Source organism: Rutidosis leptorrhynchoides, chromosome 9, assembly GCF_046630445.1.
Source record: "Rutidosis leptorrhynchoides isolate AG116_Rl617_1_P2 chromosome 9, CSIRO_AGI_Rlap_v1, whole genome shotgun sequence".
Taxonomy (NCBI): domain Eukaryota; kingdom Viridiplantae; phylum Streptophyta; class Magnoliopsida; order Asterales; family Asteraceae; genus Rutidosis; species Rutidosis leptorrhynchoides.
In genome coordinates this window covers 7,096,487-7,119,347 of record NC_092341.1, presented here as the reverse complement: position 1 = coordinate 7,119,347, position 22,861 = coordinate 7,096,487, and the positions used below count along the sequence as shown (strand labels likewise).

Sequence of the window (22,861 nt, the reverse complement as noted above, 5' to 3'; positions counted from 1 at the left end):
AAATCACCACCTAACCAGCCCTTGTTCATGCCTTATGTATAAGGTAATTACTTTTGTATTATTGTATGACTAATTAACAAGATTACAAACTTGAAAATTGTCTTTGTCTCCCCCCCATTCACGTTTTTAAAGGGGTTAAGAGTACTCCATTTTTGATTCATTTTTACCTCAAATATCTAGCTAAATACACACACACTTATGAACCCTAAACACATTAACCATCTCAGCTCCCAACCATGAAGATCTAGCTTCAAAAACATCACTTAATCACCATAAGAAAAACCTTACAAAAACACTTCAAGAATCCTTTCAAGAACACAAGTTTACTTCCAATCTTTCATCCAACTCCATCACTCTTTTGGTTCTAGATTTTTACTTCTCTTTTATAGCAATCTTGTCCAAGTAACTTGAGGTAGTAACTTTGTTCATAACCTTATTCGATTCATATATATATAGCTATCTTATTTTGTGGTATAAAATTTTAACAACAAGAACATAGTTTGAATGTTTTCAAACTTGTTTGCAAACTAAATAGATCCTTCTCACTTAACTTTTAAAATACTTCAATACCTGTAATATATCATAAATATATGCTAATTTAACAAGGTATAACTTGGTTTTTCAAAGAACACCTTAAAAACTGAATTTACGACGTCGGAGTGCAACCGGGGGCTGTTTTGGGTTGGATAATTAAAAACCATCTTAAACTTTGAATTGGAGGTTTATTTTCTGGAAAAATGATTTTTACTATGAATATGATAACACATAAAAATTTCATGATTTAACTCAAAGTATAAGTATTTTTAGAAAAATAATTATTTAAGGTTGTTTACATGATGGAAAATGATTAACTTCATAAGTTTCACTAAAGTTTGACCTATGACCTGTGATTTCGAATACAAACTAAGGTATTTACAGTTCATAGTCTTAAAGAGGGACTCGATCCAAGGAAGTGGCAAGTTGAATCAACGAAAACGGAGTTGTAACGAAGAAACTATGACCAAAACGAGATCGGATATCTAAGACTAGTTTAGCTACGAAAATAATTGGAGAAAATTAAAAAAATCACATCTTTTTAAAATAACATGATATTTTATATATATGTACTCATAATTTAATTTTATATGGTTCAGGATCACCCGTAAAAAATACGAGAAGATTAATCATAAGATCCCATGATTGTACGCAACACGTCATTTGACAACACCGGTACTTTATGTACGCAACACGTCATTTGACAACACCGGTACCGTGGGTCAAGATTAATCTCGACTAATACATATACGATGGGGGTTTTTATTTATTTCATTGGGGGTTTATTAAACACCTAAAAATGAACCATTAAAATTGAATTACTAACATCGGACTGCTAACTACGGACTAAGGAATTATTAAAAGTATTAAAAGTATTATAAGTATATATATGTGACGTTTGTTTAAAAAGAAAAGGTATTGATATATTATATATGGATAGGTTCGTGATATCAATCGGAGACCAAGTCAAAATTACATATCTTCAAGACGAAAGTGAGTATATAGTCCCATTTTTAAACTCTAAGTATTTCGGGATGAGAATACATGTATTTTATGTTTTACGTTATGGACACAAGTAACTGAAAAATATATTCTACGTTGAGTTGTACCACTGGCATACTTCCCTGTAGCTTGGTAACTGTTATTTACAGCGGTATTGTAAACGCGAATCCTGTTGATAGATCTATCGGGCCTGACAACCCCAACCGGACTGGACGACCAGTATTCAACGGTTGCACAGTACTTCGTTTTGTGACTACACTTGGTACGGTGTAGTAAGATTTCATAATAAAGGGAATATGCGACGTGATTAAATGTTAAGTATGGTTACCAAGTGCTCAACCACTTAGAATATTTTTATTAAAATGTTTACATATGAAATCTTGTGGTCTATATTTATACCGCTGCCGGCATTAAACCTATATCTCACCAACTTTATGTTGACGTTTTAAACATGTCTATTCTCAGGTGATAACTAAAAGCTTCCGCTGCAACATGTTGAATTTAAGCAAGATCTTGAGTATGCATATTTGTGTCAAAAATAAAACTGCATATCCGAGGAATTGTAATGTAAAATATGCTAGAAATCGTATTGTTATCATCACATATAAAGTTTGTAAGTCTAAGATTATCGCTAAACGATAATCATCTTTATATTGTCTAAAGCTTGTATTAACATAAGAGTTATGGTTTGTAATGTAAAATAAATGCAGTTGTTCTTTTAAAAATGTCGCATATAGAGGTCAATACCTCGCAATGAAATCATACGTTATCTAACTCGTTCTTATGGTTAAGGACGGGTTATGACAACCATCGTCATCATCTTCATCGAATGATCGTCAAATCATCATCAACAGATTTGAAGTTCATTCGGATTCGAAATCAGGAAGCAAAATTTTTTTCCTAGGTGGTTTATCCGTAAATTTTATTTTTATTCGATTTATCTAATAATTAAACAATTTCGGTATATAACTAAATAAAGAATAAATATTCCAAATAATGTGTAAATTATATTTTCGATTCTAATAATTATTATAAGTTAATTACATTATGTAAAAATTATTTTTACTACTTTAAAGGCTAGCCGATTCAATAATAAATACATAATAATTATTTAATTGATCAAACAAATTTATAAAAGTTATGTTTTCATCAGATCTATTATATTACAAATTTTCATTAGTTAATGATAATAAAAATTGATTTTTAACTATTTAATCTTTATTTATCCTAGTTTCGGTTAATAAATAATAATAATAATTAATAAATTGTAATATAATTATATAAATTAAGTTTTGATCAGAAAAATACTTATAAACATGTTATTAAAATGATAAAACTTTGATAAATTAATTCTCAATATTTGTAATTATTAACTAATAATTAAACCGTATAGATATAATATTATTAAATTTTAGTTTTTAATTGTTAATAAATACAAATTCGACTTTAAAAATTATAAAAATAATTTTTCATCATATTTTGATACAAAATACTAATTGTAAACCATTAACGTAAAAAGTATGAATTAAAGATATAAAAAAAAAAAGATAAAAATTCGAATTAAAAAGTTGAGGGACTTGGATTGCAATTTTGTGTATAAACGAAGGATCAGCGAAGCAAAAAAGTCAAAGAAAAGAGTAAAAAGAAGATTTTACCCTCACATGCATGGAACATGTCATAGGTTAATGGCCAATTTAGACGGAAGTTAGAAGGAGGGACTCGGATTGCAAAATTTTGCAATTTTAAGGACTCGAAAATCCAAAAAAAATACTTGAGGGACTCGGATTGTAATTTCGTGTATAATTGAAGGACCAACGGAGCAAAAAAGTCTATGTAATAAAAACAAAACGTAATATAAAAAAGATATATATAATGTGACATAAATTTGCAAGAACATGTATTATTTGTCAAAGATATAACATAAATTGGTAAATTTACTATTAAACATAAAATACGACAAATTAAATGTGTAATTCAAATGTTCATCTTATTAATTATACGTGTTAAGTTGTAATATATAATAATTTAATAATTATATGGTTATAAGTAAAATGTATGTGAAATGGTAAATGTATTTGTAATAGTAAATGTGCTTACATATATCCATATTTATGTATTTATATATGTATTTCGGGTGATAATAGATATATTCATGGAGAAAAATTTTCACTCGTATCTATATCCGTATCCATTTAAGTTCATCTATATCCGTATCCATATCCATTTTAATTATCCATATCCATCATGAAGCGGGTGAATAGGATGGATATCCGCTGGATCGGGTGGTCATTGTCATCCATATTGACAATATATTTAGATAACTATTAGTTACTTAGAATTGAATAAATGAGATCAGGCCACAATGATCCCTATGGAAGAGAAATTTCTCAAGATTTTTAGCTCGTAATAAAGATAGGGTCCCGTTCGAGTGATATAGTCAAAACGGACGGTTTTATTTGTGTGGTGTTATTAGGTCGCAAAACGTCAGAATTAGTTACCAAAAGAGAGTACTGGTTTTATTATTTATATTTAGCTGGGTTTCCTAGCTAAAGTTCACTTACTTGTCTTCCTTTTAATGAGTAAGTGGTAAATATAACTTAGGTTCGTATTTTTGTATGTTTGCTCAGTAACGTGGGATAAAAATGCCTAAATAGTTACCCTAGTGACAAGTGGTGATAGATTAAGATTAACTAAAGGTAATATAAACTAGAAAGATAAAAAGGGATAGGTATGAAGAATATAATACTGATGGGGAGCTATTACAAGAATTTAACTTTCTAGAATAAACACTAAACCTCAATCAACCGGGCTATGAACCTAATTGATTTGTCATTAAGAGTTTAGGCTTTCAAGATTCTGGCTAAGACGGATATCCCTACTCCCAACGTTATTCTTCGAAGGTTTAAACGACCTTATGGAGAAAATCTGATGCGTGTGGAACAATACATCAATTACCCTCAAATTTATACAAGATTCAAACACTACAAATAAGCACACACAACTAACGAGCACTTATAACCTGATTATTATAGCACTTTTTATGTAAGTATTCGTTTCAAGTTCGTCCCGAGAGCGGTGTATGGTAAGCCGTTTTCCCTATAGGCATGCCGTTTTCCCTATAGGCAGGCCGTATGGCAAGCCATATGGCCTGCTCTGGTTTGCTGATTTTATTGGATCGTAACTTGATTTTCTTGATCGTAGCTTGGTTTCTCGTCTTTCACCGTTGTCGCTCTAGAATCTTCGTTTTAGCTCCGATTCTCTTGATTCTTTTTGCATCGCCTTCGTAATCACTTGATCTACAAAACTAACCGAAAAGGCAATTATTTTGCTGACAAAGTTTGGAACTTTATGGTTTTCGGACTCAATATCGAGAGTAAAAACGTGATTTTTAAGCCGATATCATCGAGCAAGCTCGAACTGCACTCATGCCTCTCGCACATCAAGTTGACCGCCAGACTAGAGCTTCATAACATGTTGACGAAGACTTCCGAACTGAGGGTTCGGTCAATACAAGAGACTATTTTGTCTCATTTCCACCGAAAGAAAGGAGAAAGGTAATAGTATAGACAAAAAAAAAATCAGGCTTTAAATCCTTCTATCATAAAAGAAGAAATTGATACTACATATTAAATTCACATATTAGAAGACAAATTACCAAATACCTTCACTGAAAAAACATTCGTTGATAGATGAGACAATTGTGTTAAGACAAATTACACGACTCATATGTCTAACGCTGTTGGAAAGTTAAGCATCATTGAAAATTATTTGACTGAGGTAATTATTATTCTATCGTCATACTCAAGTTTTACAACAAAAAAAGTATAAACACATACTCTATTCATAATATTCAAAATTTGACATGCAAAAAACAAATTTAAATTTACAACACAAGATATCGCAATTATTCTTTAAATACTAATCGAATGCGTGCAACTGCTTTATAGATAATCAAATAAATACTCATAGTTAGACAAACAACATTGACATTATTGAAAATTCGGGAGTACTTCCATAGACTACTGACATTAAGTAGTCATTTAGCAGGCTCCTCTCGAAGCTTGACAATCTCATATTTGTCGTTAACATATTTCTATAATTATATCCGGGACTTAAACAAACAACTTACTATATACAACTTTTGATGTTATATGTATATTATTAAATATAATTACGACATTTAGATTTTGTCTACGAGACTACAACCTTAATACATTTAACTCAAAAATGAGTCCCCAATTCAGTTACATACCATAAATACAATATTATGTTAACAAACAAACTATTTTTAAAACCCCGCAAATTTACGGAATATAACCTAGTAGTTATATATTTTTCAAGCTTAAATGTTCACAAAGTGTCTTTTTAAAATGTTAATATTTTTATCCGATCTTAATGTTTGTGAATTTTTTTTCTAAACAAAAAATAAATAAATAAAAAAAATTTACTTCCCACTGCCACATTCCAGAATTCCCATCACTCAGGTTTGCTGCACCATTTAACTGGTGTGTCATACCTATCTGAATGCGTGTTTTTGGCAGTTTTGTGATTTATGTAAATATTAAGGGGTAGTTTGGTCTTTTCATATTTGGACGTGTTTTATACTCATGAATGGTCTGGAAACCTTATTGTTCCAGATCTAGAGTGTGTTTTTAGAAGGAGAAACCCTAATCTTGAGAGAGAAACTCAAGATTGTTGAAGAAGGTGTTGATAATAACCCAATTTGGAGCTATCTAGCTCAGTTTTAGCGTTAAGGTAAACCCTAATTTGAACTCTCATGCTCGTTTTTGGTGTTAAGTTGGGGTTTGAGAAGGCTAAGCTGTGTAAACCTATTTCTTGAGATAATTTGGGGTTTCGGATGTATGTTTGGGTATGTTAACCCTTATGTTTTGGTCTAAAGTTTTGATGAAGAATTTGTTAGATTTTGTAGTGTATTTTGAAGATAAATGCTTGTGTTCTTGGATTTATGTCAAGAGAATGTGTTTTGTATGTGTCAAATCAAGTATTGAGTTAAATGTGGTCACTTAGTGTTTTGAATATGTCATGAAATTTAAATGAGCTATTAAATTTGTAAGTTATGCTAGAGATGTTAAGTACACACTAAGTGTTTGTTGTAATGTCTCAAAGAAGGTGGAATTGTGACTAATGAACCTTGGTTACAAGTGAAAAGGTGTGCTTATTAACCATGGCACGTTTATAGAAAAGCTTATGTTAAGAAAGTCTTTGACTTAATAAAATGATCTTATTTGACTTAGAGTGTGTGTATTGATAGAAATTAGTTGTATAGGTGCTAATCGAGAAAAGGATATTGAAGGTGCTAAGGAATCAGTTCAAGGCTAAGGTGAGTTATTTGGGGGTAATTTGGGCTGGTCAATGGGTTGGATGGCTAAGGCCTATTATGTGATGGAATGTAAATAATATAAGGGGCTAGTTCTGAGAAGACTACGCACTTGTATAGTGAAAAATGATGATGATCCAAGTGGCTAGTTTCGAGAGGGCTATACACTTGGTAATGAGTAATGTTGAATGACGCAAGGGGCTAGTTCCGAGATGACTATGCACTTGTTAGGCTTGAGATAATGGAAAATTGCAATGGGTAGTTCCGAGAGGACTAACACTTGTGTTGTCAGAAATGAGGGTGACTTGGGTGTGACGATCGCTCCAAATCCATATGGACAATACGTCATTCATTGATTTCATTGCGAGGTATTTGACCTCTATATGATACGTTTTGTAAACATTGCATTTTTTTTAAAAAGGCACACCATAAATGAATATTTAAATCAAAGGTTTTCGACATCTGATGATTTCTACATATAGACAATCACCGTAAATAATAGTTTACAATAGTACTTCCGTTGACAATGCAGTCAAAATAAGATACATGGTGATGATTTGGTGAATGCAACGTTTCCTTGAAAAGTATGTCAAGTAAGACTCTATGCACATAGCTTGTCTAACATATAAGCAATAGCGGAAGACTTCTAGTAAACCTGAGAATAAACATGCTAACAAGTGTCAACACAAAGGTTGGTGAGTTCATAGTTTTATTGTTTCGTATAATCTGTATGTAAAGGTGAATCACAAGTTTTCTGTTGTTTCATCCAGAAACGTTTATCAAAATATTCTACGAAATTGAGCACCCTGGTAACTAAACTTAACGTATATATATTTTATACCCTTTGTATAATCATCTTAATAATACACGCAAACCAACGTGTACGCTTCTCAAATAGCATACGTCCGTTAAAAGGCTAGTGCTCTAGCTCGGACGGGAATATCAAGCCCTATGGATCCATATACAACTACTCGCGCCCACCAGTTCTTATAACCGGCAGTTACTAGTTACCAAAGCTAAGGGATTTTCGGTTCAAACTCAGTGTAGAATTTAGTATGTACTTGTGTCCATTGCGTTTAAAATAAATTGCATGTATTCTCAGCCCAAAAATATATTGCAAAAGCAATTAAAAAGGGTTCAATGAAACTCACCTTAGCAGCATATAAAGTCGTTCACCAAAATGTGATCGAAACTCGGATTACCAAATAACCGTAGATCTCAACCTAGAGAACATATGTTGGTCAATAAATGTCTATCAAGCTAGGTCAGGTCATAGTGTATAACAATCCTAATGCTCGAGATCGACATACAAAAGTTATCCAAAGTCGTTTCAAAAAGTCAATTTTGACAATAGTTCAACAAAACGAGACATACCTTATATAAGGATTCATTTACTCGGTTGGTAATATTCAAAAATCCAATTTATCAATCTCGTAAACAAGTTGTTTAAATCTTAATTATAGATTCAAAAGCAATTTCAATTAACGTTAATCATAATTCAGTTGATCATATCTTTTAATCCGTTCATCGAAATTATTCGATATCTAAATGAAAAGTTATTGATTTTTCGCCAGCTTTCCAAAAACATGTATATCATATACCTTTTACCAGTAATATATGTATTTAATTCGTGATTCATTATACACTGTTTAACGATGAAATTTAGCATACATGCATGCATAAATATATATACTCGAGCACTAGACATGGATACACAATTAATGTATAAAAAATAAAATATGAGTGCTTACGTATCAATATTGAGATTCAATATTGTAGGAAAGTACGTAGACGCAACAGAGATGATAAACACTAGATTTGATTCACAAATATACCCTCGAACATTACCCATAACCTCCTTGGCAATAACCCATAATTTCCTTAGCTCTATCCCGTTCAAAAACCCATTTTGAAGGTGACACGCTCATAACCTCGTCGTAGTATTTTAGGTATATATACTACTAATAATAATATTATAATAAGATTAATAATAATAATAATAATAATAATAATAATAATAATAATAATAATAATAATAATAATAATAATAATAATAATAATATAAAAATAATAATAATACAGAGGAATGAATCGAGCTTTTATAGTATGTGGCCTGCTACAGTACCTCATGCGATCGCATGAGTTTTCAGTGTTTTTGCCATGCGATCGCATGGCCGCCTTATCCTGTTTTTGTTTGCTAGTTCGTCGACATCAAATAGTGTTACTGTAGCAAATAGTGTTTTACTGTAGCAAAATACGGTTTCACTGTAGCAAATAGTGCTTTACTGTAGAAAATATTGTTTTACTGTAGCAAAGTCATTTTACTGTAGCAAATAGTGTTTTACGGTAGGAAAGTCGTTTTTACTTGTACATATATATATATATATATATATATATATATATATATATATATATATATATATATATATATATATATATATATACATACATACATATAATTGTTCATGAATCGTCGAGAGCAGTCAAATGTAATTTAATACATGAAACAGTTCTAAAATTTTGTGATTCAACTTCATAGACTTTGCTTATTGTGTCGGAAACATTAAATCATTTAAAGATAAAGTTTAAATTTGGTCAGAAATTTCCGGGTCATAACATTGGGCCTCCCGGATTAAATCCGTGCAAGAGGGTGTCGATCAAGTTCATGAGTTGGGCGGTAGATAATTAATGTGTCTACAATAATACTATGAGGCCCAAGTGCCTAAGAGACCCCTTATGTGATAATTGTATTTATGATGCCAATTTACAACCACTTAACTCACTAAGCATGTAGCTTGTGTAAATGTTGTATGTTTAGTATGTTCGATCAAGCATCGCGAAGGTAAAGCACCAGTGAGGGATTAGGGGAGCATTGGTATAGAGTAAGTGGTATGCAAGTTCTCTTTTGATTATGGCTCATGAAACCGCTTGTGAGACGCTTGAGTCAAGTTGTATTTTGAATGCTAGTAAATTGACGATTTGAACTATGAAACTTGTATTGAATGTTTAGTTGTGGATTTCATTTAATGTATGTGTGATGTTATGAATGTTAGAAACGCTTGGCATTAAGCTAAGTTGCATATTTGAATGCTATATGATAGATTTGTGTCAATTGTTGTTGTTTTGGGCAAATAAAAACTGGACAAATGAATTTACTAAGGTTAAAACTAAGGTATCAGGTCAGGTGCGTTGCACCATTGATATGATGCGCCGCACCATAATATGGAAAAAACTTATGACTTGGAAAATTGGAAATTTATCTTTGTGGTGCGCCGCTTTTCCTCTCTAGACCGTTGTGCCAGTGAAGTGGTGCGCCACACTATAGTTAAAAAATATCTTTTGTCTTTTGTTTTATGGCCGTCTCACCCACATTCCCTCATAAAATCTACTTCACTCTTGATTAAAACAATATATATATATATACTTCTTGAGATAAGATTTTTTCTATTAGGGTTTTCCGGTGAGACAAAGCATTTTAATCATATGTATGAAACTTAATCGAGTTATTGTATGGTCGTTTTCAACTTTCACACCAATCATCGAAGATATGTTGTTAATTAGTAAAGTTTAAACTTGAAAATCACTAAGCTAACTTGTAAGAACAAATTTTTTTTTTTTTTTTTTTTTTTTTTTTTTTTTTTTTTTTTTTTTTGCATACACACATTTATTTATTTATCATACTAAATTTCAACTCTGTTTGAGATCATACGTTTACATGTACGGACATACAATTTTTTTTTTTTGCAAAGCTTATTATAGGTACATACAGGGTTAAAGTCAAAAATAGGCTACAAACTTACACAAATGTACCGATGTCGCCCACAAACTCATTTCCGTCCTACTGTCGCCTACAAACTTATAAAAAATGTGCTAATATAAACAAAATACTTTTTTTAACCGTCAACCAAAATGGTTGATACGTGGCTTCTAAGTAGTCATGACACGTCGATAATACATCGAAACAGAATTGAAAGTATATGGGCGACATCGGGACACAACTGAAAGTATATGGGCGACATCGGGACACAACTGAAAGTATATGGATGACATCGGGACATATAAGATGAATAAAAAAAGTTAAATAATTAACTTTACCGGTTCAGTAGGTAAACGGTAACAAAATGTTAACATCAACACATTTTTTATAAGTTTGTAGGCGACAGTAGGACGGAAATGAGTTTGTAGGCGACATCGGTATATTTGTGTAAGTTTGTAGCCTATTTTTGGCTTTATCCCGTACATACACTATAACTTCACATATGATGTTTCAATTCCTTGATTATATATACTCTATTCATCCCATGAAAACTCTTTACGTTACTATTTTGATTTGTATTAAAATTATTGTCTCCCTAAATGACAATTAAAAATCATTAATATTTCAGTTATGTCCCATATATTATTTAAAATTTAACATTAAATATATCAATTAATTTATTACTTACTATTTATAACAACATTAAACACTTTTATGGGACAAAGTAAATATATTAATAAACAAAATACAATATGGAATAAAATTAATTAAAACTTTTTTGAAGAAATAAATAATAATATAATATAATAATAATAATAAATAGGGAGTATATATTGTGTGAGTTTGATTTTCAAAAAAATAGAGATATCATATTCAATTCAATATCATGGCTCACCGCCCTTCGACACCTAAAAAAAAATCATTTACTTCTACCATCTCTATACCTTTATGTTAATTCCAATTAACACAGCTCTAGTACTCTTCTCCAAAGAATTTACTAATTACAGTAATTGCTTAACGGTTCATAAACTTAAATCCTAATTATTACAAAAGCAAATTATGTCAACTTAAAAACCTGTGTTATCTACGTTCATTTGTTATTTCGGCCCATGCTAACTAGTCTTGGTGAAAGGTGCACACCAGGACTAGGTCTTGGTGAAGGAATTGGATCATTATTATTATTATTTCTCCAAACATTTGATGTAACTTTTCTTGGTGAAAGATTCACTTTTTCAAGTGCTTGAAATTGTAGTTTTGGTGGGTACTCTCGTACACAACCGATCCTAGATGTCCATCTTTTCGATTTCGCCCTTTGTAGTTTTTGAGTTTCCATTTTCTCGAAATTATCTTTTAGTGTTTCTTGGATTTTTGTACATGGTTTTTCCCTAGTTGAACTCGACTCGGATTTCTCAACAAGATTAGTAGCATTGAGGAATGGATCATCGTCGTCTAAAGGACATTTCTGCATGCATGCATATAATGTATGTAATCATAATAAATAAATAATCTTAATCTACACTATTAAATAAGATACTAAATAGCTTGATTAATATTCGATACTTTCTTCTATAATCTTACGTACCTTGACATTGCTCAAATCAACTCGATGCTCTTGAAGAAAGCAAAGGAACACCTTGAAGTTTTCTTCGGTTGGGAGATAATGACCGCTATAGGGCCATACTGCCTGTAAAATATTACACGTATTTAAACATTTAATACATCGTATATCTGAGTAAAATTTTTTGCCTAACAAGTCATGTTTACAATTGAAACTAGTGCAAATGCTATTGATATGTACCTTAAGGACTCCATCGTTAACAACCATCCGTCCGGCCGATGTGGTGGCAGCACCGGCTAAAAAACTGGAGTGCTGAAATAAACCCTTTATCTTTTGCCCAACATATAATGTTCTTGATGTGCTAAGTACAAAGATCCATTTAGTACCATCAATGGTTTGCAAGAATTTTCGACTTTTCTTGTACATTAGTTTTCCACCCTCAATAATCACCTCGAACTCTTCCCTTTCTTTCTGCGTAAAAGTAATATTTCACCAAATTATTGTGTAATATTTATTACATAAGCAAACCAAAAAAAAAAAAATATTTGATGATTGAGACATACTGGTCCAAGATATTTAATGCATTGATAATGAAGTAAGTTTCTTGGGCATGATTCAATACTTATTTCTCTACCATCTCCAACGTCCAACCTGCAAATATTATGAACATGTATGTATATAGTATAAAGCTCATATACATTGATACAGTACTGATAACAAACTTTACGATAAGAATAGGGCTGTAATTTTGTAAATGAGTCCGAGCTACTCATGAGTACTCAGACTCGACTCGTTAAAATCTCAATTCGAGTTGAGCTTAAACAAGCTTGAGCCCGAACGTAAACATATATTGACTATACGAGATTAAGCTCGAACAAGTTCCCGAGCATAAACAAGCATTATATTTTATAAAATTCTTTTAATTTTTTAAATTTTATATTATATGGAGTATATATATTTAAATTCAATATAACACCATATATTTAAATATAATTAACATAAATATAAACGAGTCAGATTTCGAGTCAGACTTGAAGTTTTATAATTTCAAACAAGCTGAACTCGAACTTAATGTATTATATAAGCTTGTAATGAGCTGAGAGCGAACTATGAATTATAAATGAGCCGAACTCGAGCTCGACTTGAAGGTATAGCATATATGTTCCCCTTTAAGTTAAGATTACCAATAAAAGAAGGGTTGTGAGCTTTGACTTCTAAACCAAACATTGTAATATAACTGTAGATTGTGCCCATAACGATGGCGTGGATCAATCTGCAAATAAATGTCGAAATCGTGATGAAAAAAATGAAGAGATAATATATGTTAACAAGGTACGTAAATAGTACGGAGTACTAAAATAATACTTAAAAGGTTATTAAGTTTTGAGGTTTACTTACCGCTTCAAGCCAATGGCACATGGCTAGTTTTTGCGCGTTTTTATCTTTGCATAAGCCCTTCGCTACCTAAATATGAAATAATAATTTTGGACTTTAACATATTTTAAATAAAAGATAATGATAAAAATGTAAATAGATGTCAATAGTCAAACTAACAATATCAATTTCATTGAAAGTGTTAGTAACAGTCATGCAATTATGAATTTGTCAATTCTTTTTATTTATTTGATTTAAATCAATCCTCCTTCTATTAAATTTAAAACTTATAACCGGAGACTTGTAATACTCCGACATCTTTAGCATACTTTACTTCCAAGATTGACTTGAAATGTATAAGATATTCAAATTGACCACCCAACTTTATGATTTGACCAAGTCTTATAAATGAATAAATTAGTCTACCTAGTATGGGATTGTACGTACGTACCTTGGCCACCATGGTTCGAGCTCGTCCCCATCGTGAGACCGCACTCTCATGTTGGTCATTGCAAGATAAAGCGTCGAATTCTAAGGCTTTCCACCTATATATATACACACGTACATAACATTTAAAATATTGAAAAATTTGTATACCATGTTTATACTTTTCTTGTTATTAAGATTTTTAGTTTAAATTAAAGCTTCAAACTTTAATCATTAAAGTAAGTGTTGTAACGTTTTGATTAATATTTAAGATGAATAGCAAGACGTTAAAAAATAAACAAATTACCATAATTCTTCAACAACAACAGCACAATCTGCAAGATTTCTTCTAGTTCGATAACTCTTGTAGAATTTCTGAATAGTAAGAGCTGCATGATCAAGTTCTTTAAGTGGCCTTGGGTTACAAACAAACTCATAGAAACCGACACCATTGATTCTTGACAAATTTTGTTGATCAAGAACAAGATTATTCTTGAAATCAAAGCATCTCTCTAAGGGCACCAAGTTCTCGGGTTTAGATGAACCAATAACGACGTTTTTTGATCCAAAAAATCTAGTAATTAGTTCACAAAACCATGTGAAGATCAAGCAGTTAGACAAGAATGTAACTCCCATGAGGGATTAAAAACACATAAATATAAATATATAATATAATAATAATACAGATAAATATGAAAAAATCAACAATGTTAGAACGAGGATGGTTTGGTTGGTAGAAGAATCGAGAATGGGGTGTATATATATATAAGTGTATGAATGAAAGAAAAATAATATGGGAAAGTGATGCATTGTAACCGTCAAAGACGCATGCAGTTAAAATTTGGTTTGTTAAATTCTCATGCATGACTCGATGTTCAACAAAAAAAAAAAAGTTCTCACGCATGGAAACTAATCATCATTTTTATTAGTATAATGGAGTAATTACCAATTAAAACGACCTGGAGTAAACGTTACATAACCTGTCTCAACTACTATTCTCGAGGAAATTCGAACCAATCCGAAAACATGGCAGGTAAAACTCCCCCCTTCTTTTTATGTGTGTATACCTTATAAAATCTGCAATTTTCTCACGTGAAATTACCAATATTTTAAAACAATTTGGGTTAATTTTAAAGATATATGTGGAAAAATACTTTTTTTTATAAATAATTTTCTAGAAATTTATTATTTTTTTACGGGAGTTGCTTAAAATAATAAAAAATGTTAGGATTATTTTTACGGTAAAAAATGAATTGTCGAAAACATCGTATGACAGAGTATATACAACTCAATCTTTCAAGTGAGGTATTACGAGCTCAAAAGCATAAATCTATAAATGCTTCACCCAAAAAATTATGTATGTCGATGTATGTATTTAAAATTAGAACTTGCTACTGGTATACATTTCGATACCACGCTCTAAGAAAATCACTTAGTGATTTAGATTCTTTGTCAAAATTTTGAAAATTCTCATAAAAAGAAAAAAAAAAAAAAATTGTACGTTGGTTTTTTTTTTCGTGATTAATAATATTCCTTGCTTTTCAAAAAAAAAAAAAAAAAAAACATTCCCTAGACCTATACACATCCACTCTCGCTCACCTAAAATACGTGCATCATCTCCTACACCTAAACTCAATATTCTTCGTTTTCATTTAAAAAGAATCTTTGCAAAAGCCCAAATTATAATTTTCATTTAAAAGTAACTATCAATATAATTTTAAATAATAAAAGAAATACATGTACGGAGTATTATTTTAGTTAAACTGCATGAATCAACGATAAAATAAACTTTTCTCAAAAATTACATCATCATTAGTAATTATAATAATTATAATAACTATATATATATATATATATATATATATATATATATATATATATATATATATATATATATATATATATATATATATATATATATATATATATATATATATATATATATATATATATATATATATATATATATATATATATATAGTGGTAGGATCAAGAGGGAAGTAACCAATCGGGGGGAAGCGGGAGGAAGCAAAAACTATTTTTTTTTTCGTTTTTTGAAAAAAACTTTGTTAACGAACATTATAGATGGGATGAAAATATGAACATTTAGTAGAGACACTTTGTGATAAATGTTTTTATTTTGGCGGAAAAACGCTCGAATAAGTAATATATAACAATTATCGTGTTTTTCGAGCGTATGTTGAGGTTTTAGCTATTGGGGTTTAGATATTAGGGTTTAGATATTATGGTTTATAGGGTTTAGATATTATGGTTTAGAAATTTAGGGTTTAGGGTTTAGATTTAGGGTTTAGATTTAGGATTTAGATTGAGTTTTTAACACGAACTGTTTAGAGTTTAGGGTTTAGGGTTTAGGGTTTAGGGTTTGGTGTTTTGAGTTTATGGAATAAACCCAAAACACCAAACCCTAAACCCTAAACTCTAAATCGGGCTAAATTTTTCTTCACAAAACATAAAAAAAAAGCGTTCATATTCTTCACGAACAATATTATCTTGAATGTTATTTTTATCGATTGTTTTCCCGCCTAAATAATACATTCATCATGAAGTGTCTCTTCTAAATGTTCATATTTTCGTGTGATCTTGATGCCGGAAAAAAAAAATTCCAAAAAAAAACGAAAAAAAAAAAATTTTGCTTCCCCCCGCATCCCCCGATTGGTTACTTCCCCATTGATCCTGCCTATATATATATATATATATATATATATATATATATATATATATATATATATATATATATATATATATATTAGCTCAAGCTTGAATTGTCGTCACATGTTAAAAACAAAAAACAAAACGGCACCCACCAAAATTACTCCCATATACAATTTTCACCCCTCTTTATGGGTATAAAACGTAAGTTCATTAGGGATAGAAAACGTAAATTCATTATTTAATTAAAAAAACATAAAACAAAATCCACCTTCTTTTTCAACAGACTTTATCTTTCTATTCGTCGCGAGTTATTTTTCACCGCTAGCACCATTTAACTCGAAATAATTTTACGAACATAACGCAGCTAACTATAATCGAAATGGACATTTCTTCCCTAAAAAGAAAATTTTTTAAGGAAAAAAAAATACAAAATTTGAAATTTTGCTTATCCCCATTTTTACCCGTTTTAAATTTATCAATGGATCTCGCTCCTCTCTCTCTCTATATATATATATATATATATATATACATATATATATTTACGAACATAATGCAACTAACTATAATCGAAACGGACATTTCTTCCCTACAAAGAAAATTTTTAAAGAAAAAAAATATGAAAAATTTGAAGTTTTGCTTATCCCGTTTGTACCCGTTTTAAATTTATCCATGGATCTCGCCCATATATATATATATATATATATATATATATATATATATATATATATATATATATATATATATATATATAGTGGTAGGATCAAGAGGGAAGTAACCAATCGGGGGAAGCGGGGGGAAGCAAAATAAATTTTTTTTTCTTTTTTTTAAAAAAACTTTGTTCACGAACATTATAGATTGGATGAAAATAAGAACATTTAAAAAAGATACTTCATGATGAATGTTATTATTTTGGCGGAAAAACGCTCGAAGAAGTAATATATAACAATTATCGTATTTTTTCAGCGTATGTTGAAATTTTGGACATTAGGACTTAGATATTAGGGTTTAGATATTAGTGTTTATAGGGTTTAGATATTAGGGTTTAGAAATTTAGGGTTTAGGGTTTAGATTTAGGATTTAGATTGAGTTTTTAACACGAACGGTTTAGAGTTTAGGGTTTAGGGTTTAAGGTTTAGGGTTTGGTGTTTTGGGTTTATGGAATAAACCCAAAACACCAAACCCTAAACCCTAAACCCTAAACCCTAAACTCTAAATCAGGCTAAATTTTACTTCACAAAATATGGAAAAAAAAACGTTAACATTCTTTACGAACAATATTATCTTGAATGTTATTTTTGTTGATTGTTTTCCCGCCAAAATAATAACATTCATCACGAAGTGTCTTTTCTAAATGTTCTTATTTTCATCCAATCTATAATGTTCATGAACAAAGTTTTTTTAAAAAACGAAAAAAAAAAAATTGGTTCCTTCCGCTTCCCCCCGATTGGTTATTTCCCCATTGATCCTATATATATATATATATATATATATATATAGAAGTTGACTATTAATTTAGGACGGACCAAAGAAAAAAGATTGACTATCAATATGGGAAGAGTGGGTGTAGGTAGAAGGGTGCACATGACAACTTAACTCAAGGAAATATCAAGACGACAAAAAGAGTTTCAATTTTTAAAACAAGAGAATTACATATCAATTTTTTGGTCAAACTTCCTCTTACATTTCATTAATTTTTTTTAACGTTAAATTAACCAATTATTAACTGTTTTTCTTAACGCTTCAATTAACCAACCTTACTTTTTTTAACTTTATTTTTCACTTTTATTTTTCATTTATTTATTTTTTAAACGTTCACCTAAAAGACTGTTAACCGTTTTTTCTAAAAGTTTGGTTTATCGATCGTTAACCGATCAAAACCACACATCGACCGTTAACCGTTCGAAGCTAAATTAGGTAACAAATGTAAATGTTATAAATTTTTTCTGGCCAAACTAAATCTCTTGGCAAAACTTACCGCATGTAAGTTAATTACTAATGAAAGCAACATATCTAAACACGACGCAACAACGCGCGTCGGACCAATTTCTCGTTTAGTATGTACTTCGTAATAAATAAAACTAAGTCATTATAAGAATAAATAAGTAAATATAACTATTTACAATAGAAATGATCCTTAGATAGTCAATTTTTAACCATACATCCTCAAATCTATACTATCATATAAATCTCTAAAATGATAATGTTATATATAAGGATTATTCAAGTTAAAAAAACTACAAAATAAAAAAATAAAAAAAATCTAAGCCCTCATGATATTATCATTAAAATAATTAATTGTATTTAATAAAAATATTAACATGTTAATTGTATAATATATGAAGCATTACGTACAACCTTATAATAAAACACCTCATGACCATATGTAGAAGCATTATGTACAACTTTATGGTAAAACACTCACATGACCATATGTACAAACTTTAAAACAAATTATACAATCCTTTACAAAACACTCCATTAACACATGTACAAACTTTGAAATATATTGTACAACCTTCATATAATAATTGTATTTTAATTTTTAAAAAAATTTCAACATGCATTTGTTATTACTAATAATTATTATAGAAAATATAAATACTCATTTTTAAAGCAAACTTTAATTACGTTACATATGTATGCGAAATACATGTCTCAATAAAAGGTTGTAATTTATGCTTTTATAACAAGAAAAATAATAATTGTGATGAAAATTGGAAGAAGGTGGTAGGAGAATAAATGTAGTTCATTTATTCTGACCAAATTAAGTATATCAATATGTTTGTAAAAACGACAATTTTTTAGTCAAAATCCTTGGTTACACGGTTCATTAAACTAAATGACTTTTGTATTTACATGCATTTAATACCTAAAACATATCACTAAATTATTTATTTAAATTAACTCGTGATTTCACAGATTATTTCACTAGTATTTTTTAAATTATTAACACTTTAATGCACATTTATTTATGTCTATATGGCCAAAACTGATGATGCAAAAATCACCTACAACCGAGAATGGACATGAGTAGCCAGGGGCGGATGGGCCTTAGGCCCAGTGGTAGCCCAGAATATCATTCAAAAAAGTCCACCAAGTATAAATATATTTGGGCTTTATAAGAGTGTACCATTGGATTTTTATTTTGTGCACCTTTCAAGCCCAATCTAAAATTCTGGAAGGCCTTTTATATCTTTAATCTTTAAACTGATCCATACCCAACACAAATTCAATTGGGTACGAGTGTACGTACGTCTTCTGACACTCGACGTCGTTCTTGAGTTCTTCACTTCTTCATCTGATCATCTCATCGACTCGACGACTCATCTCATGTTTTCAACTCTAGGTATTTTATTTTCAACTCATATTTTATAATTATAAATTATCCTTTGAGAATTATAGTAGTAATGTAAATATGTAATGTGTTTAACCCCAATAATTTTAGGGTTTATTAAATTATCAAAACTTTTTAAATCAATTAAGAAAAAAAATAGTTTAATTATTAAAATTCTTTGGCGTTCATATGTATAAAGGAAGAAAAAAGAGGAGTTAGTTTAGGCTTCTTAATTTGATGTTTTTGTGTTTTGTTCAATTGTTGGCAAAGACTGTTGCAACTTGCAACCTCAAGTCCTCAATGGCTCAACAACATGTTTTTTTTTTTCTTATTTAGGTGTTGACTTGTTGCAATTGTGCAATATTTAGGCCTAACAAATACATTGGCTTGTGAAACTGAATGAAGCTTGTGAAATCTGAATTACGAAACCGAATAGGTGACGGTTTTTGAACGACTGTTTAATTGGCGCTATAGAAAAAGAAGGACTTCTCAAGGTTAACGATGAAGCCGTAATGAAGCGTTTTCAAAAGATGGAAGACCGTAGAGGACAACTCAATTAGCTAGCAGTTAAGTTGTTTTTTTTTTGTAATGAAATACTATTATTGTTAATATTACTATTGTTGTTTTTTTAGTTGTTTTTTTGTAATGAATTAGGTCGCATTAATGTTAGAAAGTGTGTAATTGTCATTGTGGCTCTACATAATTTATTCAAGTAAAATTATTCAAAGTTGCATTCATAAAGAACCTCCTGTTATATATTCTTTAGAATTAAGTATACTAAAACTAAAATGAGTAAATGCAGGACACGTTTGAAATTCTACTCAAGCCATGGAGATTTTCACGATTCTTTATGTGTTACTTTTTTACCAGGTACAGAGTTCACGTAATATTCAACGAATATTTATGAATGATTTTAGTAAAAATTTGATAGTAAAACTTTTACTCATAGATGGTAAGTTTAACACATACTGATATGGTTTTTCTTCACTATGGTTTGCATCTATAAATCATTTGATAAGTAAATTTTAATGTCTACTATGTTTTAGGTTGTCAACAAAAAAATGATGTAAAAATATTAGCAATGGGAAGAATGCATAAATTTCAGAGAGTTAAGGTAGTATTACATTCATTATATTAAAGTTAGCAAGATGGACGACTTGGGTGGGTTAGGCGTTAGGCAAGGTTTATGGTGCGTGTTCAGAACATGTTACAAAATACAGAATAAGTTTGTTGTTACAAGGTAATGGCAAAAGTTACAAAATACATATGAGTGAGTATTTATAGTATCACACATAACCCCTTACAAGTTTGCAAATACTTATTTAATCGAGAAAATCACAACCTTTTAACTATTTTTTAAACATATGTGGATCGATAGCATGTACTTATTCATGTTAGCACATATTTTATTTTTCAAATTGGATTTTTGTGTTGTAATAGTGTTACATTTGAATATCATTATTATTCATGTTATTATCTCCTTACAAAATCTCGCGAATTCGCGGGTCTTTGACTAGTTGTTAGTCTTTAATTAATAGTAATTATTAATTAATTATTAACTAATAGTATTATATATATGTGCAACCACTCGCTCTAAATTCAAGATCCGTCACTGCGAGTAGCACTGAAATTCTAAAAAACATAAATAGTTTGACCAACTCAGTTTGACCTATATAGTCAAAGTGTATTATAAATCGACTTGACTTCCTTATTACTGTATTATATATTATATATTATATATTATATATTATATATTATATATTATATATGCGAAAAGAAAGAAAAAAGATTACATAAATATTTCTTGCAATCTGTTAACTTTCCGTTATGTTCGTCTTAACATTTGACTTCAAGTAAAAAAAGAAGGTGGTTGTCTTTGTTTTGTAGTTTGTATTATTTATTTTGTTTCGAATGTTTCAAAGTACATTATGCCGTGTGTTTCCTTCTCGGTATTAAAATATTACATATAGTTTTTATATTAGTAGTTATAGTTACTTAAGACTCAAGAGATCAACCTTATCAAGTTTCGTAGTTAAAGTAACCGAAGCAAGGTATATATATATATATATATATATATATATATATATATATATATATATATATATATATATATATATATATATATATATATAGATCGATGAGTTCAATTAAGAACCATAGAAAATGAAAGAACTAAAAGAACCATTTTTAACCATTAGATATAATAGATGGATGGGTGTGATTAAATCTAAATATTAACAATTTAAAAATATAAATGAAAATACAAAAAGGGTAATTATGGAAAACTCGGTAGAACTGGACGACTAATAGATACAATTCACAAGCGGTTTAGAACCCTAACCGTGTTTGCAGTTAACAAAGATCGTGGGTGGTTTCATACATCAAATTAAAGATGGGGAAAATGTCGATAACTGCAAACATATTCATCATTCACAAACACAGAGTGCTCGATTTAGAGGAAAACAATTTGTGCATAAAATTGCTAACAGTTAACGGTAAGCTCTGTCTAATTGTTATTTCTGATTGATGATAATAATGATTTTACGATTGAGTTGCTGAATTTTTTGTTTTTATTACAGTGTTAATGAAATGGAAGATGCTAACGAAAACACCCAAATCGATGCAGGTATCTAAATTAGAAAATACTTCGCATTCTATTAATTCAATTATTGTTTACAGTTGCAGAATATTTACATTATAATGTGAATGTTTTTTTGCTTTGTTATGTCAGTAAGCATGGATAATAAGTTATGGGTATGTTCATATGTATACCGCGTTTGTTCAAATGTTAATGTTGAAAGATGCATGTAAACAGTGTTAACAATTTTGATTTTAAAACTTGTAATACGGCTATGGTTTGTGTAT

At 30.0% G+C, this 22,861-nt stretch overlaps 1 protein-coding gene across 1 annotated transcript in view; it reads right to left on the bottom strand.

The window, feature by feature from the left end:
* The window catches only part of LOC139866693 (IQ domain-containing protein IQM5-like), a 35,817-nt gene extending 21,192 nt beyond the window's left edge, over window positions 1–14,625 (bottom strand). The window contains exons 1-8 of the mRNA XM_071854988.1: window positions 14,297–14,625; window positions 14,015–14,108; window positions 13,588–13,653; window positions 13,374–13,462; window positions 12,753–12,840; window positions 12,430–12,660; window positions 12,214–12,315; window positions 11,749–12,093 (exon numbers count right to left, since the gene is read on the bottom strand). Coding sequence (XP_071711089.1) covers window positions 11,749–12,093; window positions 12,214–12,315; window positions 12,430–12,660; window positions 12,753–12,840; window positions 13,374–13,462; window positions 13,588–13,653; window positions 14,015–14,108; window positions 14,297–14,625 — 1,344 coding nt within the window. The remainder of the gene's footprint in view (window positions 1–11,748; window positions 12,094–12,213; window positions 12,316–12,429; window positions 12,661–12,752; window positions 12,841–13,373; window positions 13,463–13,587; window positions 13,654–14,014; window positions 14,109–14,296) is intronic.
* Between the last annotated feature and the right edge of the window lie 8,236 nt (window positions 14,626–22,861).